Source organism: Panthera tigris, chromosome B1 (genome assembly GCF_018350195.1).
Source record: "Panthera tigris isolate Pti1 chromosome B1, P.tigris_Pti1_mat1.1, whole genome shotgun sequence".
Lineage (NCBI taxonomy): Eukaryota > Metazoa > Chordata > Mammalia > Carnivora > Felidae > Panthera > Panthera tigris.
In genome coordinates, this window is record NC_056663.1 from 115,112,790 (window position 1) to 115,138,709 (window position 25,920).

Below are 25,920 nucleotides of genomic sequence, written 5' to 3' on the forward strand. Positions count from 1 at the left end.
TATTGACAAGAGTTAGGAATGACCATGTGGGATCTTACTTTGGTTGGAAGTAAGGAAAGAGGGAACTGACAGGCAAAGTATCTTCAGATTTTCTCTTGATACATGTGTTCCCTCTTTAGCAGATGATGGATATTTGCAACCTTCAAATGGATGTAGAATGATTTCTTACCCATATCATTTAGCTCTCTTTTGTCTTTTCCTTTGCTCCAGATCTTGAAAAATTCCCAACCAATAGCCTCCTAACTTGAATTTCTCCATTTCTCTAATATTTTCTAATTGGCATATCACAAAGAAGGCAAAAGATACACCTTCCTTAAGGTGTAAACACTGAATCCCAAGTACTCATTAATAGCATATCAATCAGTTTCCTTGCCCTTCACTAGTCCTGTAATGCGTCCTTTGTCCTTGCAAATACATTCCCAGGCATATTTTTAAAAAGTGGAAAAAAAAATTGAATGTGAAAATCTCTACTCTAAGGAAGCACAAAGGCAATCCAGAGATAAAAGATTCCAGAGGTTTCCTCAGTTTTAATGACTCTTTGCTTGTGTTTAAAAAAAAAAAAAAAAAATCTGAAAACGAAGAATTCCACGCCAGACAGACTCACAGATCAGGGCAGAGAAACACGCAAGGCTGGTGCTGTCTGGGAGACCCCAGACATAAATTCCTACTTTAGAACTCGGCCCTTTTGTGGGGAAAAGAAAAGAGTCACTAACGTTCTCACTTAGCGACGTGTTGAACGCATACTCCTATAGGCGCTGGTGTGCTTTAGGATCAGGAATCCTGTTAGGATCGGGTCCACAGATCAGATCTAGAGTGCAGTTCGGGAGATAAGCCTCCTTCTCTAGCTGTTAGCTGCCAAGCTGTGCTCACGGCCTCAATTTCTCTGCGCGCAGGCGTTAGAGCCTGAGAAGGACAAATACAACTCCCAAACAAGCCTTTTCATTGCAGTAGAAGCATTGACGATTAACGGCCAAACCGCTCCAAACCCGAGCCCTGAGTTTGCCCGGGACGCCTTGTCTCCTGCAATACTTCCGCGCCTCGTCCGGCTGCTGCCACTGGCGCCCCCAAGCGCCGCGCGCTGGGCGCCCCAGTCCCTCTTAAATCCTCCTAGACCTTCTCAGAAGCAAACCGGACCTAGGGAGCCTTGTGAGCTGGAAGGAAAGGCTTCCCATGGAATTCCCAGAAGCTAGGAGGCAGGAAGCTGAGGAAAGCAGAGCCTCAAAAGGCTCCCTTGCCTCCGTACATTCCAGTTTGGGATTTACTCTCTGCAAAGGGGGCAGTTGCCTGGAACGGTAAAGGTGCCCGGTAGAACTGGGAGATTGAAACCCTCGCAGCGTACTCAGGGCACCCCATTCCTCCCAGCCCCAGAGACATAAACGTACGCTGCGTGTGTGGTGGGGTCCCAGGGTTAGGGGTGCAGAAGGCAGACACTAGAAAATCCCAAATGTCTCCTGGGCTTAAAGAATAGGAATATCTTTCCCCTTTCTCAGGTCGTCTTCTCCCCAATTCCAAAGCCCCCATCCATCTCAGTTGGGCACCCCTTGGCACACGGCATTGCGCAGCCTCACACACCGACTGGGAGGCAAAGACTAAAACCCAACTTGAGCATTCGAGCGTACACAGACCACAGCATTAACGCCCAGGTGCTCACTTCTCTAAATCTTCTGTAGGGCTTTCTAGTGCCCCAGTAGGAGTCAGGCATTGGAGGTGGGTGCTGGTGGTCCCCAAGGGCGGTAGAAACCTGCCCCTCTCCACTTCCACTTTTGTCCTCCGTCCGTCCCCAAAGGTCTTTCCACCGTCTGGAGCTGTGGTCAGGAATTAGGAGACCTCACGTTCCTCTGGGACTGAATCCCATTTTCTCAATTGTTGTAGCGTGAAGAGGGGTGTGGGAGGGGGGCAAGGAGGAGAGGCAGGAGGGGGGCCGCAGAAGCAGCAGCCGCATGGGGGAAGGAAAAGAGTGGGGCGGGAACGTGGGGGGGTGAGAGAAACGATTTCACTCTTTGTCACTCTTGAATTGGGGGCGGAGGGAAAAAAAAACCCCACTGTGGGAAGCTATAAAAAGCAAAGGGGGCGGCGGTGAGAGAGCAAACGGAGAGAGGGAGACCGATCCGCGCGCGAGACCGCTCCCAGGGCATTGCTGCGTTCCTGGCAGCCGTAGGCTGCCGGGTGTGAACCGGGAAGCGACCCTTCGCGGCGACTGTGCCTGCGCGCGTGGGAGACCTCCGCTCGCCTCAGACCTCCAGGGTCACGTCTGGGGCGTTCTTGATCCCCCATTAGAGCGTCCGCTAGCACTGTGTCCTGCAAAGGTGGAGGCTTAAAGCTTAAAGCGTAGTAAGGAAGGCAAAGAGGAGAAAAAAGCAACTGAGGCCGCGGGAGAAGGAGCTGGTGTGGACCTCCAGAGGGATTAAGAGGACGATTGGACCGCGGAGATCCGGGTCCAGAGGGATTAAGAGGACGATTGGACCGGCGGGACCACGGAGGTGCGGGGCAAGGAGCAACTGGAGCGGTGCGGTCTGTGGGGCTGGGTCTTCTTGCACCTCGGGTCACGCCTCCTTGGCGAGAGTGCTCCTCGCCTTTGATTGCTTCCAGTTACTGCAGAACTTCCTGCCCCGCTGGAGAAGCGGGTCTCGCTCTGGTCGCTCTCGCTCCTGGTCTGAAGCGTGAGACTGAGTTCACACGGTGCTGGGCCCCCCCAAGCCAAGTGGGGTTGGGGGAACAGAGCCTGCGATCCGCCTCTCCCCGAGTGAGGGGCCAGGTGTAGGGGTCCTCCCTCCTCTCTCATCCGCACCCCTCCCGGCTTTGCGCCTCCCCGGGGACCCCTCGCCAGGAAATGGCCGCGCTGATGCGGGGCAAGGACTCGTCCCGATGTCTGCTCCTACTGGCCGCGGTGCTGATGGTGGAGAGCTCACAGCTCGGCAGCTCGCGGACCAAACTCAACTCCATCAAGTCCTCTCTGGGCGGGGAGACGCCTGCCCAGGCCGCCAATCGATCAGCGGGCACATACCAAGGACTGGCTTTCGGCGGCAGTAAGAAGGGCAAAAACCTGGGGCAGGTAGGAAAACACTCCAAATACACTCTACAGCAAGAGCGATAGGGACCAGCGCTCTTGAGCGCCTCGTTTGCCTTTGCACGCCTCAACCTTTCAAGTGCGTCCCCAGGTGTGGCGCGCACCACAGCTAGGGAGGGGTTCCCAGAACAGATCTTCGTGGGCAGGGGTGGCTGGTGGCTGCTGGTGCTGGAGGGTGTGGACCGGGCGGATTAGGGTTCTCTCATTTTTCCTTTGGGACATGGGCATGGTCAAAATCCAGAGCGTATCGGTGGGGAATGGTCCTTCTCCAAATTTAACATGGCAATGCTGATGATAATGTTAATAGCAGCTAACACATAGCAACTATTACGTGTCAGGCACCGCTCTAAGCGTTTACATATATTTAATCTTCACAACCCTATGAGCTAGGCGCTGTTACTCCCTTCATTCTGCAAATGAAGAAATTGAGTTAAGGAGTGATTAAGCGATTTGCCCAAGGCACACAAGCTAGTGTTAAGTGGCAGAGTGGGATTCCAATCTAAACAGTCTGGGGCCAGCTCCTGGTCTCTTAACCATTACATTTTACAATGTGGAGGGGGGATTTACCCTCTTTCAGGTTCTGCTTCCCTCCCAACCACTTTCTTCCTTCAAAGAAGTGAGGTCACAGACAGAAAACTTCAGGACAATCCATTTCTCAATTCTCTAGCATTGTAAATAAATCATCCAGGAGGCAGCAAAATGATGAAGCGACATTGATAGCATCGCGTAACGCAGGCGACCAGGGTGCCTGCGACATAGCAAGGTACACGCCGGAGGCATTTCGCAAGCGGAAACTTTTCGAGGGCGTTTGTCACATTGTCATACAGACACATTGACAGTCGCTTGCAAAGAGTTACGCAAATATTCACAAACAATAAAACTAGCGTGCACACTCAGGGCCCGCTGTGGCCAGAGCGCAGCAGCCAGGAGAGGGGGCCTTGTGGGCACTGGGAACCACGACAGCTCCCCCTTTCTGCTCCTTTTGTAGCAAGCCAAAACCAAAAGCCAGTATGCCAAACAGCACACGCACCTCTCAGCACAACTGTCAACCCGTGAAAGCGGCTCATTGCCCCACAGATCCTGGGTTTCCTGGTTTCATCGGAGGACCTTGTTGCACCCGCTGTGCGAGCTCTTGGTGTCCTCCACTGCCCCTGCTCCTAGCGCAGGCGGCAGGGTGAAGTTGAGAGCAAGGGCCAGTCCTGGATGGACAATGAGGGAAAAGTTGGCCCGGGTTTGGCCCCCTACTGCCCTCTCACGGGGACAGTTTTGCTAGGTTTACAGTTCCAGGATGCTTCCTAGGCTTTGAAATGACAAACATTTCACCTATCTTCTCAAAGGAATACAAAGTCTACAACCACAGGACTTTTTTTTTTTTTTTTTTAAGGGTCTCCAGGGAAATGAACTATACATATGCGTGCATACTACATGCATAAATACTACATGCATACATGTCCTTTGCACATTCTCGCATGTCTTGTGCACATACCTCCACACTTATGTGACCATTGTCATTCCCTTTTACTCTTCCCTCTGAAACACCCAACACTTTCCATAGTAATGCACTTAACATTCCCTTAGATATCCATCATGAAACGAGGCAAAGTTTAGAAGGAAACAAAGCTGTCAATCCAAATCATAAGACTTCTCTCTAATGCTCCTAACTTCGAATTCTGCCTTGTCAGTTGTTGAAGAGAGCTAGACGTTTAGTTCAGCCAAGGACAGAGGGGTGGACCCAATGATCTTTTGAGGTTCCTATCGATTTTAATCAATGTACATCCTGTGAGTTTCTGTAAAAGACTTTCTGTTTCCGTCACCACTGGGCCCCAACACTTGATGTTCCTGAATCAAATTATCAGTTATGTCAGAACTGTCATTAGCCATGGGTTTACATGGACTAAACTGAGGAGTGCAGCCCAGAATCTAGCTTATGCCTTATGTTTTGATATGCCTATTTTTCTCTGTGTCCAAATATCTGCTCCTTAAAGAGGTTGCAACTCTATGTAGATGTCTTCAAATGGGAAATTGATTTATTTTTATAAATGAGTTTAATTTTCTTCTTTCTTTCTTTCTTTCTTTCTTTCTTTCTTTCTTTCTAATACTCTCCATAACTTAGTGGTTCTGGGGAATAGATTTCATTATATTTACTTAACTGTAATACCATATCCTTAAAATTTGATGATGGGTTTGTGAGAAAATTGGAATTTATAAGAGATAGTGGTAACGTAAGATAAAACACAGTTGAATTGAAGTAAGATAGGTGGAAAATGAGAGGATTATCTTTTGTTATTTTCTGGCTTCTTACTTGTTTAGCGGGTGATCTAAAATGTATTCTATTATGAAGAAGCAAATGGAAAAATCTATCTTCTTTGAAGTAGAAGAATTCTTTGAATATTTACAGGTCTCTTTACCTTCTTTAATCTACTAGTTAGGTGGTTTCTGAAATTCTTTGTACTCTCACTTTCAATAATAGAATGGAAGTTAGAAAGACTATTCAAACAGGAAGATGCCACATCCTTTTTTGGAGAAAAAAATGTCGAATTGAAGTGTAGCCGAGCTGAATTTTTATCCATCAGAATAGAAAAATATGACTGATTGAGAAGATTGGGTGTTAAGTGCCAACTGATCAAACTAGCTAATTATGTAGTGTCATTCTGAGGCCTGATAATTTGATTTTCTCCCCCTCCCCCAATCTTGATGAATGATGCTGAAATGTATGTGTTTCAGAGGTACAGGAACAGGAAACTGTAGGATGCAAATTCAAGCAGGTATATCAGAAACTTAGTTTATGGTCTTCTTTTCCTTAAGTGAAAATTGAATAATTTTTTTTTTCTGATTTACTTTCAGAATATAGAATTAAAATAAAGATTTTATTGCCCTTGAAGAATAAATTAATGAAGGAATTTAATAATTCATTAATCTACAAAAGTGAAAATGAGAAAATAGGCCCGAAGCTTTTCTTCATTCGATGTAGACTGTTTCGTATGAAGAAAACATTCTTATTTATAGGAATTCTATTTATTCTATAGGTGAGATGGATTATTTGTAAATCATTCCTGGAAAAGGTGCCTTTGAAGATCAGGAAAGATTAGGAGAGGTCAAAAAGAGAACATACTGTTCTCCAGAGGTGTTACGATTCTCATTTTTAGGTTTGCTTTCAAAAAGACAGTTATGAGCTATGATGGAAAATGACCTACAAAATTGAATATGGCAGTATTCAAGTGATTGATACAGAAGTAACAAAAATGATTTCGTTGAATTATTCACATTTATGTTTTAACTTGGCTTTCCATTTTCATCTATTGCTTATGAGTTTTAAAAGATAGTGTATATGTATGTGGGATAAATTAACTTGTAGACTGTTACTAACGTATATACATGTCAAGATATTTCCCTTCCTAAAGAGATTATTGCAAATGTTCTAAGTTAAAAATAATTTTAAACAAAATCTTTTATATCATGTGGATACATATATTCTGAATAAGTACACCGTTGCTTGACATCACCTCTGGAGTTTGAAGTAATCAAGTTTTACAGGCCACTTTAAGAACAAATAAAAAAACAAGTAATTTAAAAAATCAATTTAGCTTTGTAATTCACTTTTCTTTTTTTCCAAATGGAAAACCTTTGGATTTGTGCTTGTAATTGCTTCTTTTAGTCTTCTTTACTCCTTGCTTTGTCTCTTTGAGACAGATTAATTTGAATGCAATGCTATTGGATTTTGAAATATTTTTAGAGGTTATGAGTAGAAGAGTGGAAAATAAGTACATTTTAAATGTAAATAAGCTTCCTGGCATGTGTCTCTAAAAAGAAGCTGAAAACCGGTTTAACATAAATTCGATTCCGTGATTTTCTCATATAACTTGGACATTTGGGCAGGTTTGGATAACGTTGTGCTGTGAAAAAAGAATGCTTGAAATACGTTGAAACAGAAGCTTGAGGGAGTCGGTTAGAGAGCCCTAATATTTGTGTATTGCATTTTCTTTAATAAAAAGTGCCACGGCTATTTGTATGTATGAATACTCAGGAAAGTGCTCATAGAAGTAAACTGTATATAAAATAGATGGCCTATTTGCTGTAGGTGATCACTTCACTTTTTGAAATTACCCATGACTTTTTTTTTTAACCCCAGCCCAACTTTCTCCTGCTAGAGAGTAAACATCTGCAATTTTTTCTGAATATCACCTGATGCTAAGTGCAATCAGGAAAACAAATCATTTTTAAAATTTAAACTTTCTAAAATAGAAAGGTTTTGAAACAATCTGCAGTAAGGTTCATTTTCTTTCACTGTGAATAATAGAGAATTGATAGTCGATGCAAGTGGAAGGTGACCTCGTGAATAGCAAGAAAAGTATTTTAACGATAATCTAAGTAGGAGCATCCATCATTTTATTTTTGTGCTAGAGTAGAGAGAGCAAGGGACAAGGGTACTTAAACTCACTCCAGCTGTGACTTTGACCCTACCAGAGTCTTTTTTAGTACTCCCCTCCAATACAAACTCCTCCCAGGATGTTTCAAATCTTATAGTTTTTAAAGTAGAGAAAGCAATGTAATAGAAGGGTAACTGATGTATTCTGTTCTAGAAGAATGTTGCCGCTTCCTCTTCTTTTCCTTGCACAATAATTTTAAATGGATATTAAAATAACTTGTTAAATTGTAGAAGTCTTTTATAATACTCAACATATTTACCATTTTCGACCCACAGTTTTCTAGCTGTTCATTCTTTGATATTGATGTAACATCAAAATGAATTACAATCTTTTTTCTGTCTGTGATTCCCTCACAGCCCTTTAAAGTCATTCTACTTCATTAGACCCCTGGTTACTTGTGCTCATCTATAAAAAGAAGGTAAAGCTGCTCCTAGTTACTTATCTCACAATTGAAAAGATTTATTTACTATGTGTGTCTGCCCATGACTCTCACTGAGTCATTTTTTTAAAAATAATTTTGAAACAGAACCCAAAAGGAGAAAAAATTAATAATAGTTCATGGATAAATTTTTGCATTGTGTAGGATTGCTTTAAGATAACAGAAAGATTAAATATGGAATGCATAATGAAAATTTAGTATTGTCATGGAAGGTAAGCAGAGGTTAATTTTCTTTTCCTCCTTTGTCCCCTCTTGCCAGGAGCTAGAGGACAGCAACATATTTTTCTCTAATTGTTTTGTTTTGTTTTTCAGGACAAATATAAACTATTCTCCCAAATGAAGAGGTCAACTGATATAAAATATGGGAGATTTTTTTTGATAGGAACATCTGTCCACAGGAAGAAAAGTCACCACCCAAATATTTTAAGTAGTGGCTTCCCAACAAGTCTCTCATGCTAGCAGCTCTGGGTTACTGCCCATGTCTCTGGGTTCAAACCAATGATGATGGAGGCCATGAATGATACCAACATCTAATCAGATGTCCTCAGGGAGAGCTCATCCCATAAATCCTTGTCCTTGGAACGATAAATTGAGCCAGATGAAACTTTAAGGCAGAGGGATTTCAATATCAGGTCTAAAATGCTGTATTTTAACTCAAGTAATTCGTTTACGTAGCATTAAAAAACAATTATTATTTCAACACTGATTCCATAACCACTTAACCATAACTGACTCTATTTGTGGAGTCTTAATAGTAGTTGAGATTTATCTATGTGCAATAAACAATAACAAATAACAAATGTAGCAATAAAATCAGAAAAAAGCACAAAAGTAGTATATTTTTTAAAACCTCATTTCTTCTCCTTCATAGATAAAAGGGACAAATGTGCATTAGTTATCCTTTGAAATATATTACAGTGCCTAATTTAATTGGTTGATTCCACTTATGTATTATAATTTGGTATATAGATAGTTACATATTTTATAATCATATGAATTCTAACTGCTGCACCCTGTCTAAAACAAATAAATAAAATTAATGAGGGAATAGGTACATTAAGTGGAAAAACATGAAAGCATCACAATTAGGAGTACTGATTTCTTAAAATAGTGGATCTATGCAAACATTTCCTGAAAGATGTTAGTTCTCTGTACTATATCTTTCCAAATAAGAGTGTTCTTTTTTTCTGGGGACTGGAGGAAGTAAGTGGTCCTCAGACATATTATCTCCTTCACTGGCTTATAAGTACTTATAGCACACATTAAATTCTAGTACAAAGTTCCATTTATTATTTACTCTGTGCCATACATTGCTCCAAATGCTTCATTATAATGAACCCTTTCGAACGTCTCAGCAGCCCTTCAAAGGGCAAGTCCTATTGTCATCCTTATTTTTATAAATGATAAAATATTTTATAAATGGTAAAGCAATAATTTTTCTGAGACACAGAGAGGTTATGCAGTTTGTACAAGTCACACAGCATTAAGTGCAGAAAGGCAAAAAGCACACTCTCCTGTGTTTATCTGCCTGCATCTGAGGGACACAAGGCGCCTACTGACACCAGCAAGGCAGAGGCCTTCTCAGTGACCTCCCTGCAAGGATTGTGAGTTGGTTTGACTGGCATCACTCACATCTGATCAGATAAGGGAAAAATCATCGAGGGCTAGTGCCTCTGATTGCTTTTGCTTTTCCCTTGCTTTGGACTTCTCTAGCTTCCTTTTGGAGAATCAGATGATCTGTAGCAGCCCCACAGCACTATACTTTCCAAAGAGGTTCCAACTTCTGACTTGCCACTGACCAGCTTAATGTCTTTGGGAAAGTTACTTAATCTCTGGTACTTTTTCTTTTAATATGTAAAATAAGATAAGTAACAATAGCAACCAAGAGTAATCATATTTATGTTACTGAGCCAGAGGGAAAGGGAAGCGCACTTATTTACTGTGCTAATGTCATTATTACTGCTACCATTACAGAAATAAGTAAGACCAAGTCAAGTGCTCACGCAAAAAACAGAAAGTGCTGCTTCATCTTCCCCACCAAACCGGGCAGGGGTAACTAAATAAATGCATGTGATGTGCATGAAGGAAACAAATGAACTCAGTGGCACCAAGGGCAAGATTGCAAAACAAAACAAGACAAAATGAATACACACACAAACATGCTATTACATTTCTTGTATCGAATGTTAACATTAAGAGGGATGGTGAGTCAGTGCTGTCTTGTATAAAGTAAGCAAAATAGCATATAATTGAGTAATTGGTGAAATACACAGAAGCAAGGGTACACCAGACATTAAAATACAATCACAGTAAGTGAGGGTCCCAACAGCCATGGCAATATTAGTTATTTAACTACAGGAACCAAAATAATTGAACAACATGTTAGAGTCTGCTGCCGACAGCATTAATTTGATATTCTCCAAAGTAAGATAGCCTCTGCAAAGGCAAGTTTCTTGACACTTTCTGCACAGCCTGGGGCCCAGAGAGCTTGCTGAGAATTTGGAAGGTTTACAACCCTTTTTTGAGTGTCAGCTGTCCTGCGAGGAGGACTTAGAAATTCGGGGTTCATAATTCCCATTCCACTCCCTTCACTTTCTTTGTTTTATTTGGACTATTCCAGGATTCAGGTGATTTGGAAGTATTTTAACAATGTTACATTAAGAGTGAAAGTCTTTTAGCATATTGGAAACCAGCTGTTTGCCAATAAGTGTTTCTATCTGGTAATGAGCTAAAAGACTGGGTTCAGATGGGATGATGGGCATGGGGATTGTCATTTAAAACCAACTGAAATGACAGCTCACATTCAAATAATGGTCTTCACTTGCTCATTCTAGCTTCACTTCATCTTAACCCTTTGAAACTTGGCTCAAGAAGCATTGGGTTAATTTCTCTCTTGAAATCTTTTCAACAATCATCCTCTATGCTCAGTAGCCTATCCTTTATACTTAATTTATCCCCTTGCTTCTGGTGTTACATGTTTCCATGTTCCTTTCTGGATCATTCCTCCCTCTTTCTTTCACTGATCCTTCTACAACCTTCTGCCCATAAATGTGGGCATTTGCTCAAGTCCCTTCCTTACACTTCTTTCTCTGTTCCACTGTCTCCCCTTTGCTGAGAGGATTTCCTTCTTTGCAATCATTTGCCACACAGGCAGAAATCTACCCTTAGTTTGGTTAAACTCCTGAGCCCCCTTACCTGCTCAACTGTTTGGGACATCTTTCCAGAAACAAACAAATAAACAAACAAACAAGTCCCCATATCAAAAATCACACATTTTATGTCTAACTTTGAATTGTCAAGAGTTAGGCAACCAAGTCTTTATGATTTCTCATAGCTATCAAAACAAAACAAAACAAAACAGGTGAAAAGTGCCTTAGGTTAATCTAATGCAGGCCACAAGAATCAAGTCTGATTGCCCAAATTCTTCTCATGCTTTGCTCATCACTCACTGGTGATGAAAGAAAGCTCTGTAGATTCCCATGAATGCTCCATATTTAAATGCTTGGGATTTAAATGGCCTCCAATTTTTTTTCTCTATGGTAGACCTGTTGTTAAACAACTCATGTCTGATTAGAATGTGCAAATAAATCTGTAATGTATGCTTATAAAACATTACATATTATAATATGTGCACACACATTTTAAACAATATATAATGTTTATTTTTATAGCTTGAACAACTTACCACAGAGTAATTTTTTGCTATTTGCTATTTTAGAAATAATTGTTAATTTTTAGTGTGAAAAACCTTCTTAACATTTCCTTTCAACCTGACAGACTCTTAAACATGCTTTCATAACTGTGTAAGAGGATTCTTCAAATGTGCTTATTTAATATTATTTAAGATGGAGAGCTTTACAGAAAGAACCAAGAGAACCTTTTATCACCCAAAGGTTTCGAGACCTTGTACAAAACAGACAAATGTAGGCATAGTTGGAGCTGGCAGATACATTAGAAATCACCTAGTTTAACTCACTCCTTTCATATGTGAGGGAACCGCACTAGGAGATATTTCCTGACCTGTCCCCAATGTCAGTGCCTGTGACAAAAGAATTTCTGTTGGAACTTGGATTATCTGACTTCTAACACAAGACTTCCAAATAATCAAAAGCAACACTTTCTGTCAAATCCATGGTAACAAAGCGCTATAGAAGAATTAAATTCAGTTGATTTAAAAGCTGGTGGGAGATAAATTACACGGAGAGCTCTCTTTCAGCTCTGAATTTTGTCTGTCAAAATGTATTATCAAAGAGTACAATGTCATGATGACAACTATGTCAGTAGGATTTATACAAAATTAATGAAGGGGAGGGGCTTTGACTGTATTGTCCTTGCTCACTTTTTCAGTCATGATACTTAGTGACATGATTAGCAAGAAGTCTGGCTGGAGAGAATCTGCACAGGAACAGCAGGAACACACAAAAGAAGGGAAGGAAATAATGGTGGGCTGGCGGACACACAGATTGCTTGACCTTTGTCCAAGCATCATCTAGGATAGAGGCCAATGGCTTTAAAACTTTTCTGACAGCGATGCACGGAAAAAATTGTATTTTATGTTGTGATCCAGAATGCACACACACCCCTCAAAACAAAGTTTCGAAAATAAATCTTCTTACAATGGGTAATGCAGTGAGACATTTTAAGAAATTTTAGTCCTTTCCTTCATGTTCTATTCTATGTTAGTCTCCTATTCTATTCTCTCTCTTTTTCTCCCTCTTTCTCCCTCTCTTTCTCCCTCTTTCTCTCTCTCTTTAAAATGCTGGTCATGACGGGGCACCTGGGTGACTCAGTCAGTTAAGCATCCAACTCTTGATTTGGGCCCAGGTCATGATCTCACCGAGCCCTGCATCAGGGCTTGGGATTCTCTCTCTCCCTCTCTGTTCCCCGCCCCCCCCTCCGGTGTGCTGGCTCTCTCTCTCTCTCAAAATTAAATAAACTTAAAAAAATAAAATAAATAAATAAATGCTGGTAATGACTCATTGAATTCATTGATCAAAATCTGAGGTTTGAAAACCTCTGCCCCATTTGATCCTGCCCTCACCCTGCACAGAACTCAGGGTACCATGCTGGGACATCAGCCATCATCAGCACCAGTGAGAGGAGGTAGAAAGCAGAGGCAGGAAGGTCTTCATGGACAGAAGCATGCATTGTCTCAGACCTCTCCCACTTTCCCTTCTGCAACAGCATGTCGGCCTCTGGCCTAAATGTGGTGGACCTCTTCACCTACGATGTGCTTCACCTTTGCCTCTCTTTCCACTTTTAGGAGTAGGTGACCGATAACTATGCTGCATGTGGTACTTGGATGGTTCAGACATGTTTACTCGGAATCTGTTATCCTACGTTGGTATTGTTCTTCCTGAGTGTATGCTGTGTGCACTGACATATTTTATTTCTGAGAAAATGCAGTTGAAAATGGTTACAGTCTCTACACAGGATAGCAGGTGAACCTCAGAGAGCACGGGATATAGATTCAGAAGCCCTGGGTAGCCTATTGAAGAAATACGCTGGCCCTTGAAGAAATCATCTGACACCTTTGAGCCTTAGTTCTCTCATCAGTAAAATGTTAGTTCATAATAATATTATATTTTCTTATCTGTTTGCAAAATATAAAATATTGCTTATTTAATTAACATCATTAGAAGTTATTTTATGAAAAATAAAATTAAGACCTTTCCACCCTGAATTTATGAAGGACCAATGTGAATTAGAGTCAACTCTAATGAGTTAGAGTTAGCTAGGATGAGTTAATCTAGTTGGATTTTATGATTCTGGAATCATAAATTCAGTTTCTGTTTTAATAGATTGCCTTTTTTATATAAGCAGGAAGATTGAAAGTTGAAGGTGTTTTTTGGTTTTGTGGGGTTTTTTTTCTTCTTATTTTGATTTTCTTGGATTTACCCAAAAATTGCAGTGTTAGTGGTTATACTTTCACCTTTCTGATTAAAACATAGTTTTTGTTTTTGTTTCATTCCTGCAGGCTACAAACTGCTCTCTCGCCTGTTTAGAATATCCTGTCTATGATATTCTAGGAGACCTCTTTTTTTTCTATCATGTCAGAGATGTGTTACTATTTATGTATTTTCAATATATCTTGGAAAGACATGATAAGTGTCTTAATAATAGAAGTAAGTGTATTTTTAAAACTGTGAAACTAAACATGAGGGTCATATTTTGGACACATTATAGGCTATTGGGGTCAGAATGGATAAGTTTAGGGGAAAAGCCAATTGTAGTCAAGTTGCGTGGATGTGAAATCACATGTACGGTGACAGAGGAAATATATTTTGTTAGAATTCTTCAAACAGGAAAGTGGGTATTTTCAGAGCTGTTGAAAGCATATTGTATTGCTAAGGAGGCATTTCCTAGCGAACAATGTAATAAGTCTTATCATTCACGTTACAAGTGCTGGAATCTCACCCAACCATTTGTCCATGCTAAAAATAGTCTAGGCTTCCTGCTTTCTATTCCTGCTCCTAAGCAATTATTCTCCAACGTATAGGATCCTACGTCTTCCTTAATATTGAGGTCTTCTGCTGCTTTATTGTCAATCCAATTGTCATTGCTTTGGCTCAGACCATAATCATTTCCGGATGGACTATTTCAGTATTGTAATCATTTTGTACTTCTCCAAACCATCCTCCGTACTACTTCTAAAGTGAGCTTTTTAAAGTAAAACTCTTATCAGGCTATTCTCCATCTCACGGCCATTTCTAGAGCGTGATGTCTGAATTTCCTGAGATGGCACACCATATCATCAATTATTTTGTTTCTCTCTACTTTATCCCTGGGGCCATACAATTGTTGAGTGGAAGATGTGGGATTTATAACTAAGCAGTCTTACTGGAGTCGGCCTGCTCAATCACCGTGCTGTCCTGCCTCCTCGTATAAACTGGAGGCCAGAGAAACCAGCTAGAGAACTTTTACTGGTACACTTCAGAATTCAGATGTGGTTCCATTCTTCAAGTCAGTCAACTTGCTGATTGCTTACTTACTTCTTTGGTGTATTAGATGCTATAGTCATAGTAAACAAACATTTGTCTGACACATATGCCATGCTTGGTATTTGGAGTAGGTAGCCATAAAAGCAAATGTAGTCTTCTTGTGGAATCCAGTCGGCATTTTAAGATTAAAAGAGATAGCCAGAAATGGTCCAGTCCAAGCTTCTCTTTCTAATACAATATTAAATCTGGACAACCTGATGTGTTTTCTTTTCTAAAGAGTTCCAAGAATGAACACTTGAATTGCATCACTTAGTTATCTCATTATTTTAACTTTAATTATGTCAAAAACTAGAACATTCTGCTTTCTGTTTTAGTGGAGCATGAATAAAACAAACCTGGATATCAATCTGTATGTAAAATCCCTCCCTTATTAACAGAAAATGTAAGCACATTATTTTAATCATTTTTCACAAATTACACTCTGATTCCCTTGATGAACAGTCAGGCTGACCTGGAAGGGTAAGACCATCGCTATAAACACTCAAGAAGAAGGTCTGTTCGTGTTGGACATTATGGCGACAATGTAAAGCAGTGGTGTCTGCTTTTTCCTTTCTAAATATTTTAGAAGGAATTAAATTTTGAGTTTTTTTCCTTTGCAAATGCCTCACTATTCCCTGTGGAGGTCTGATCCTAATTTTACCATTTATAAAGGACTAAAGAAACATTAATGGGAAGAGGCATGCTTATGAGGAATTAGAAGAATAATAAGGAATAATAAAGTTGTACTAGTAGGAGGGTAGGAGTCTGGCGACCTAAAAATGGAAAGGTGGAGGGGGTGTGTTCAGTAAAGTAGACAAGATTTTACCGCAGGTAGGGAAGAGGGATGGAATGTGTGCTAAAATCCATCACAGAATGAAATTTGATAAAGATACAAGTTTAAAATAATCTCCTAGGTTTTGTTTTCTTTAAACAACCACACTCATTATTTTTTGAAATTAGTCATTACAGAAAACTCATCCTTTTGATATTGTCACTTAAATTTTGTTTTGGAACTAACTTCATAAGTAGTTTACATGTTTATTTTAGTCTACAACTTTATGACCACAAACAATGTTATATATATTGATTAACATACCACATTTAAAATGCTAGGCCCTGGGGCGCCTGGGTGGCTCAGTCAGTTGAGCTTCCGACTTCGGCTCAGGTCATGATCTTGCGGTTCGTGAGTTAGAGCTCAGCGTCAGGCTCTGTGCTGACAGCTCAGAGCCTGGAGTCTGCTTGGGATTCTGTGTCTCCCTCTCTCTCTGCCCCTCACCTATTTTCTCTCTCTCTCTCAAAAATAAACATTAAAAAATTGTTTTCAGGGATGCCTGGGTGGCTCAGTTGGTTAAGCATCCAACTTAGGCTCAGGTCATGATCTCACAGTTGGAGGTTTGAGCCCTGTGTCAGGCTCTGTGCTGACAGCTCAGAGCCTGGAGCCTGCTTCATATTTTATGTCTCCCCCTCTCTCTACCCCTCCCCTGTTTGTGCTCTCTCTCTCTCTCTCTCAAAAATAAATAAACATTAAAATTTTTTTTTTAATTTAAAATGCTTGGCCCTGAGTGATTTTATGTTGTTTCCATTAACCAAATAACCAACAGAAGGTAAGGATATCAAAGAAATGTGGTGTCATTTCTGAAAGCAATTCCAAAAAGTTCCAAAAGATATTCTGAGTCATGGAATCAGTATTGTGGTTTCAATTGTAAATCTTTCAATGTTGATTGCTTTAAGGTGGAAAACCATCAACTGGGTTTATAGTCTTAAAATTAAAAAAAAAAAAAAAAAAATATATATATATATATATATATAATATCTCGTAATTAGGTCTTCTCCATTAGAAGAACCTGGTCAGAATTTATATAATATGGTTATTATTTCTCAGAGGATCATGGTGTTCAGGAAGCATTTAATGAGTACAAGCCAGCAGTATGTTCCCCACCCAAACCCACTCTTTTCCTGAAAGAAGAGGCAGGAACAAATCAAACCCAGTGCAATTCCCTAGAGTCTGTCTGGTGACACACATAACTTTATGTGCCATTTAGTTAAAATGTGTACACTGAAGTCAGAAAAACAATAAGGTCCATAAAAAGTTATTTTTTAATGCAAATATAGTCTATTAAAATTTTAGAGAAAAAACTAGACTGCTTTAACTCGGTAAAAATATTTTTGCAATTGTTCAAATTAATACAGTGCTTCCAAAATGGTCTTTGGAAATCCTTGTAAATTTCCTTGCTTGCCCATTTGCCCCACTGCTATCTTCTCAACACTTTTCAGAGGGAAAATTTTCTTTTTTAACCAGAAAAATCTTCTTGAAATTACATTTCCAGGGCGGTCCTGGCCACACCAGCTGCAACACATTGTAACTGAATTTTAGTCTCTGTTTTTCTTATTGTTAACAGCACAAGTGACCAGCACTCAGGTCTTATGCCACTGACATCCCACTGATTGATTACAAATTGGATTCGAGTGTGTGCTGTGAATTTTCCTGTTAGAAAAATACAAGCTTTCAACACAAAAGAGCAGCTATATTTGATGGTCTGGCACTTAAAAAATTAAGTTAGACCAAAAAATATAATTCTGGTTCTTAGTAAATGTCAATAAAGAAGAATGTAGCCCAACCTCACCAGTAATTGTTTTTTCATTTCTTTTTTTTTTTTTTTAAATGGTCTTGTGGAGAGAGTCAGAGACTGAATGGAGAGAATGTTCTGATAGTTGAGACAAAGATGTTCTGAATTTTCAAGGACCATTTAAGATATCTTAGGGAAGTGGGGCACCTGAGTGGCTCAGTCTGTTGAGCATCTGATTTCAGCTCAGGTCATGATCTCATAGTTCGTGAGTTTGAGTCCTGCATCAGGCTGGTATCAGTGAGGATCCTGCTTCGGATCCTCTGTCCTCCTCTTTTTCTGTGCCTCCCCTGCTCACACTCTCTCAAAATTAAATTTAAAAAAAATGTTTAAAAAAATAAAATATCTTAGGGAATCAAGGCAGGGCAATGTCCAGAGCAATGGACAAATTATTGATTTTGAATACATGCTATCAGATTTAAGAATCGCATGCCCAATGACAAGCCCATTGCAATGACCATAATGAGATTTAACATAAGGATTTGAAAGAGTGATGATCTGCAGCTAAAATGCATGAAAAGGAAGAACATGACTGAAAGTTACTTGTGACTCAATCACAAAATCAAGCAGGAAAAATAGGCTGAGCTTCCAATCATAGTCATTGCTTATCTATGGTTAGGCAGTACACAATGTGAGTAGTACACAATACCTTGCTTCTAGAAGACAGGGCAACTAATATTTGTTGAGAACCTACTTCACGCCAAGAACTTTATATTATCTCAGTCTTCCCAATGCCCTATGAGCTTCTGTCATGTGCAGAGCACTCAGTAAATGTTTGTGAGAGGCAGTCAAGCAAGGAAGAAGTTGCTACAAAAGTGAGCATTTACATTATGAGCAAGCTCAACATATGGTATCTGAGGTCCTGTGATGGCCTAGCTTCAAATTCAGAATTATTTGATTGTAGTTTTAATGTAGAATAGCTTTGCCTTGCTGAGTTAGTAGGGAAGCCACCTTACACTTCTTTTTAGAACGGTCATTATAAAAAAGGCAAGAAATAACAAGTGTACATGAGGATGTGGAGAAGAGGGAACACTCATACACTGTTAGTGGGAATATAAGTTGGTGCAGCTGCTATGGAAAACAATGTGGAGGTTCTTCAAAAAATTAAAAATTGAACCATGATATGATCCGGAAATTCCACTTCTGGGTATTTATCCAATGAAAACAAAAACACTAAATCAAAAAGATATATGCACTCTATGTTTATTGCAGCATTATTTGCAAGATATGGAAACAACCTGTCTGTTAATGGATGAATGGATAAAGAAATTGTGAGATATATATATATATATATATATATGCATAATGGAATATTATCCAGCCATAAAAAGAGTGAAATCTTGCCATCTGTGACAACACGGATAGACCTCGATGGCATTATGCTGAGTGAAGTAAGTCAGGTGGAGATAGACTAATACTGTATGATATCTTTTATATATGGAATCTAAAAAAGAAAGAGACCACCAAACATACAATAAAAAACCAAGCTTGTAGATACAGAGAACAGATTGGTGGTTATTGGGGGCATGGGGTAGGAGAATAAAAAAAGAAAGTGGAGAGACACAACCAATCACTGAGACTGGAAACTGGCACAACTCCATATGCAATTAATTTAGCAAGTGTGTCTGATTATTCTTTTATGCGCTTCATTTCTTGTACAACATATTTGTTAATTATACAGAAACAGATTAGCATGCTTTACTGAAACATGAACTGAGAAAGAAAATGATAGTGGCATTAAATCTGAATTGCAAGTAATTTCTGAAGTCAGTCTACATTATTGGCTTAATTAAGATTATGAGTTCTTGGTTTCTGTGCCTGAAAATTAAGGTGAATATTCTGATCTTGGTCAAATTGGAATCTATTGAATGACTTTTGTGAGATCTTTGTTATAGTTACTATATTTTCAGGATGATACTGCAACTATATTTGTAATTATATTATATATTTATAATTACATTATAAAATCTGTTTTTTTCCCTATTCCTATCAATTTTTTAAACAGTGAATGAATTTGTCTTCCCCATATTGAGATTTTGTTTTGTTTTGTTTTAAGGGTTTAACAACTTTATAGAATGAACCTGTAAATTCTAGAAACATAATCAAAGTCCTTATCTTCTTATCTCTGAGGAATAAACCAAATTGCCATAATCTTTAAAAGGAATAGACAATAAATATCTATCAAAGGAAAAAATAAACATTTAAAATATCTGATCATTACTAATAGTTGGTGAAAGGTAATAGATGGCTAAACAAGGACTTAATAAAGATAGTTTGTGGGAAATTCAATCCCCAAAATTGCAAAGAAGTGAGTGTTAATTTATACTCTTCTAAATGTCAGTTTTATTGGGGGGTGGGAAGGCAATTACTACTAGTTGTTCAATAGATTCTGAATTGTCCGCCATATTTTCTCTGTCCAGATTTTCATTAATGATCAGGAAGTCAAGGTGTGGGCCAAATGTCTCCTTATGTTTCAGAAAGACTAGGGAAGAGAGGTATTCCCTTGTTGGTCTGATTGTTGTGAACCCAGGGACAAGAACATAGAGCATTTTTGGAATGTGCACATGCTTAACACCTGGAATTTTCTGAGAGTTATAGTCATACTTCATCAGTCACCAGAATGAAAAGCCAAATGCCGATCTGAAGGAGAACTTCTGAGGCAATTCTTCTGGAGCTAGCAATATACCCTACTTGTCATCTCTCAGACATAAGCCTTTAATCCTCTCTTCCTACAATTGTTTATTTTAAAATGTGAGAAAGGCTAAGGATGTCACAGCCGAACTGTGAGCTTTCTCTTTAAAGAATCCCATCCTTCAAACCCATCTTAGGCAAAGGAACTGGCATTCCATGTGCTGAGCAGATGGTGTCCTACGGCACTGGCCAGCCCACATGTGCAGCTGGGCCTATCTGGCACACAGGTGTCCTGATTTGGACCTTCCTGAAATTCTGACACCACACTTTCCTCCATGGGGAAGTATGACTTGGCTATGCTGTTTTCCAGTGACAACAGATATACTGGCCTAACAATGACAGCTCTGACTAAGGGGATAACATAACCCTCTAACTCATATTTAGCTGGGACCCAGGGCATAGGGTTTGTTCTAAGAGTTTGGGCCAACTTTTTGGTTTTGATTTCCTCTTTTGTGTTTTGTCTTTCATGTCTCCTCCCTTCACCTCTTCGAATTTTGGGTAATTCTCAGAAGGGTGGGAAAGTCCCTTGAAGGGGGAAAATGCTGTCGTAATAAACAAACAAAGTTAAGCATTGTACATCAAATGGGTGGCGTTTCTATTCATGGGCCAATATCGGGCAACCACATTCCAATATTAAGTAATCTTCAGAGTTTAAAAATGAGCAAAACCAGACAAATTCATTAAACTTTTAATAGCATTTGACAAAAACTACTGTGAAAGTAAAAGGCTATTTCAAAATGCCTTTGTAGGCAACAAAGAAGAAATTCAGTTGATGTTCCTTCTGCACAATCTCTTACATAATCATTTGGGCTCACCAAAAATATTTGTCAGTGCAGAGCCCAGATGTTTTGAAGTTTGTTTGTTTGTTTGTTTTTTTAAAAAAAAGCAATATTTAAGGACTTGCCTGTTTCTTTCCATCTTAGTAACAGCTGCCTCTAACAACTGATTATAATGAAAATAGCTAGGTAGGAAAAACATTCATGGAAGTAATGAGGGAAGTAGATGGTATCACAGTTTTGAGCTGCCTCTGATTTTCTCTCTTTCACAAAACATAATTTCAAGAATTACGTATCATTTATGAAAAGCTACTCATCTTCACTCAAGTATGCCCTACAAAATGGATTGGCCCTGCCTTTAGGTAAGCAGACATAATTACTCAGCTCAAGGGGGAATTAAAGTTTATTACCCAGAGGAGATTTTATACCACTGTGTTAAGATAATTCAACCATTCCCATTGATCTAAAAGGGACAATAAAATATGGAAGAGATATTCTGATTACCAAGAAGTAAAGGTTTATTCCAGAGAATGACTGGTTTGATATTGATTCTGGACTGCATCACAAAGCAGATTATGAAATTCAGTACTTAGGGAAATAGATATACCCAAGAAATAACACAGATTACTTAGAATAAATCATGAAAAAATAATTTTATTATTTCTTGGACAAGGAATTTGGTCTCAGTATAATACGTGCCATCTATAGTCACTCCCTTCATGATTTAATGATTTTAGGGCTTTAAATACCACCATATGCCAATGACTCCCATGTTTGTATCTCTAGGCAAAACCTCTCTTGAGCTTCAGAGTAAGATACCCAAATTCCAAGCTAACAGTTCCACTAACAGATATTTCAAACTGACCATGTTAAAATCCCATCTTGTCCTTTTCCCTAACCTGTTGCACCTATGGATTCCTTACCTCATTTGACATTAAATTCATTTTTCGAATTTCTCAAAGGACTAGGATTCATCTGCAACTTTTTTCTTTCCCTCACACTCACATTTAGCCCATTAGGAAAGATTTTTAGCTCTATAGATCAAAACAAGCATCTCTATAAAGGTATGAATTAATTGTGGCTCACAGAAAAATGACTTAGGAATTTAAATTTGGCTGAATAAGATGCACATGCAGCAGAGCAGACCTTCCTAAGAAAATAACATCATACATATGTGAGAAACATATTTAGTTTATAGTCTAGGTGGTGTTTTATCTTTATAAATTCATAACTAAAAAAAAATTAGAAACCAATTCAATCATCAGTTCTGCCCAGAGGTGTTGCCAGGGCAGGAAAAATTACTCAAGTGGCATTCCTTTGCCATATCCTATAAAAACAAAACACTTTGTCAGTTCTGTTCTTTGTTAGTAAGACTGGGTTCTTTAATCATTTTTTTTAGTGACTAGACAACATCGAAAGTCATATATCAGCTATGTTTTCTTGATACCTTACAAATGTTTTTGTTTGTTTACTTTTTCTCTATGTTAGGATACATATAACTAGCAGTGGGTGCTAAACAGACAAGGAGAATGATTTCTTAGATTGGCCATGATGTTCTCTAATAGTCTTATATAGAGATGTGGCTTAGCTTCCCAAACTCAGACTTTCAAATCACTTTGCTTTAATTTGACTCTTTGGGAGGGGAAGGCTTATTTATTATTTAGGAAAAGGGAAATGATAGCACACGGGAGGTGTTATGATATTGTTATCACACTATTTATCATAGTCCCAATTTTTATCATAATATTAAATTTCTCTCCTTTAGTGTTCAATCATATTACCAATATGATTTATCTGTCATACTGGTACATAGACATTTGAGGAAAATTGTATTTCATTTCAGCAACTAAAAGTATCTTCTTTTGCCTAAATTTCAGTTATTCTGTAATCCCATTTATAGGACTTAGTATCTGTGTCTCAAGAGAGATGAAAAATACAAAATTAACATTGTGATATTGACAAATTAACAAATGAGACAGATGATAGAGCCTAGATGTAGATTAGAACATCAATCATTAAGAAAAGAAGGAACTATTCAAAAACGAATGTTGGAAAAATCGAGTATTTACATTGGAAAAAACTGATATTGTAATACTACCTTACTACATATAAAAATCCATTCCAATGTGTTAGTGCTCATAACTAAAGATAAAAAAAATATTAAAATTTTAGAATAAAATACAGTAAATATCTTTCAAACCCTGATAAGAAGAGATTTTTTTAGCAAGGCACCAACCAAAAGGGGCAAAAAAGGTAAATTTGACTATATTAAAAGTGGAACCCTAGCCTACCCAGTGACACCATAAAGAAAGTAGGAAACAGACCACTAGCTGGAGGATGTATGAGCATATACAGCCAGCACAAATCTTGTGTGACTAAAGATTGGTGTCTGGAATATTCAACAAATCCTGTAAGTCAACAAAGAATTAAAAGGGAGATAAACTATCCTGGAAGTAAAATAAAATTAAATAAAATTAAAAAAAAATAAAAGGCAAGTAAGCAATCCAATAAAAATAGGAAAAACACATGAATAGGCAATTGACAGAAGAGTAATAAAATGGCCAAGAAATATTTGAATAGGTCCTCAGTCTTATTAGTAGTAAAGGTAATGCAAATTAAGATGTTGACCTTCCATTTTATACACATTGGACAATAAAAAATTAAGACCTTGATGATGCCAAATTAGAAAAACTTGAATATATTGTTCATGGGAGCGTAATTACTACAACTACTTGGCAATATCTTGTAATTCTGAACATTCATATATTCTATAACTTAGATATTTCACTCCTAAGAATATAACCCAGAGAAATGTTGCCTTCATGTGCATCAGAAGATATGTGTAAAAAGGGTAACAGCAGTACTGCTTATATCAAAAAACAGGAAACAACCTATTTTGTCAATAAGAGAATGCATATATAAATGATGGTTGATTAATATTGTGGGCTGTTATGGAACAGTGACAATACATAAATGAAAAAGCTAGAAGTGAACATGAATGAAGCTTTGATATATAATAGTGACAGAAAAAAAACAATATAAATAACATTGAGAATAGTATTCATATTGGAGGAAGTCAGAGAATTGGTATATGGAAGGTAAGTTTTAGGTAAGGTATATAGAGACAAGTTATTGATATTGTTCTAGTTCTTGGGTTGGATGATGAGGTCCAGTTGAGTTTGATAATTTATAAATACTTAATTTGCATGTGTCAAATATATTTTAAGATATTTAAAAATAAAACAACTAAAAGGTAATTCAAAAGAGGGATGAGAATCTTAGTATAACTTAAGGATTTTCCATTAAAGTGGGATATCTGCAGATAAAAAAATTCAGGAGAGGGGTAAACATCTGGGAGCATGCCCTCTGAAAAGTGTTACCACTTTAAAAGCAATTTTTAGAGGTCATATGTTCACAACACTATGATAAACAGAACTAGGGAAAGTTGTGTAAGAGTAGGACTCAGACCTTAGAGAATGTATTTAAAACTTTTGTGAACTTCTTTCTCAACCAATGATGAACCACTTTCCTCCTCGTACACACCCCTTCCTTCTAGAATATTCCCCTGATACATAAACCCGTATCTCTCTGCTTACTCACCATCTTTGACAACATCGTGGTTTTGGATATTTTCTACCTAAACCAAAAAGTAGAGACTTTTTTTTTTATTTTTATTTTTTTTCAACGTTTTTTATTTATTTTTGGGACAGAGAGAGACAGAGCATGAACGGGGGAGGGGCAGAGAGAGAGGGAGACACAGAATCGGAAACAGGCTCCAGGCTCCGAGCCATCAGCCCAGAGCCTGACGCGGGGCTCGAACTCACGGACCACGAGATCGTGACCTGGCTGAAGTCGGACACTTAACCGACTGCGCCACCCAGGCGCCCCGGGACTTTTTTTTTTAAAGAAAATAATTTATGGCTTCAATAAACACCCCCTTCTGCAAAATGTATCTCTATCTTATTGCTGTAATTTACTATGATAGTGAATAGAGATGAAATTACTTACAATGAATGAGGAGAATAATTAATTTTAAGATCTCAGCACTGAAACTAACATAAATACTGGATGATGTTTATTTTAATCACGTTTACAAAAAACTATTGCTGAATGGTTCTACTTGGAATGTTATTAAACTTATTCGCTCCTTGGGTACCTTGCTTGTAAAGTAGGTTATAATTCATAAGCTGCGGTAAAACAGGTTAAAATCTCTTTAAAATCTGTGTATAAACTTTCCTTTCAGCAATACTGCATGCATGAGATATGAGATCTTTCAGCAGTTTAGCTTTCCATGCATTTTGCATCTTGGACAGAGTGGTTTAAATGATTTTTGTTATTTCAATGGTGAGTTATATATAGTTAGCAACTCCCTATGCTAAAGATGATGGGGGGGGGTGCTATAACTCTTCTCATAAGAGCAAAACAGAAAATCATTTTTTCTAGTTTATTGATATAAAAAATAGCCTTATGCCAATGGTTCTCCAAGTTAGGTCCATGGACTCTTGGCTATACCCAGGACCCTTTCAAGAAGTCTAAAAGATCAAAACCTTTTTTTGTAATAAGAGTAAGATGGTATTTACCTTTTTTCACTATGTTGACGTTTGTTATTGATGGTGCAAAAACAATGGTGAATAAAATTTCTGGTACTTTAGCATGAATCATGACAGTAACACCAATCTGTACTAATAGCCATAATATTCTTCATCAAAACACTCAGTAAAATTATACATACATACATACATACATACATATGCCACTTTCCCTTAAGAATGCCCTTGATGAAATAGTAAAAATTAATCAATTTGATTACATCTAGACCTTTGAGAAGTCATCCTTTAAACATTCTGTGTGATGAAATAGGAAGCATGCATGAAGAACTTTAGCTGCACACATGATATGACTGCAATATTTGAGTT

The 25,920-nt window shown here is 38.5% G+C and overlaps 1 protein-coding gene across 1 annotated transcript in view; it reads left to right on the top strand.

Moving 5' to 3' along the window:
- Positions 1-2,197: 2,197 nt before the first annotated feature.
- The window catches only part of DKK2 (dickkopf WNT signaling pathway inhibitor 2), a 103,102-nt gene continuing 79,379 nt past the window's right edge, over positions 2,198-25,920 (top strand). The window contains exon 1 of the mRNA XM_007080813.3: positions 2,198-3,052. Within this exon, the coding sequence (XP_007080875.1) occupies positions 2,831-3,052 (222 nt within the window). The 5' untranslated portion in view covers positions 2,198-2,830. The remainder of the gene's footprint in view (positions 3,053-25,920) is intronic.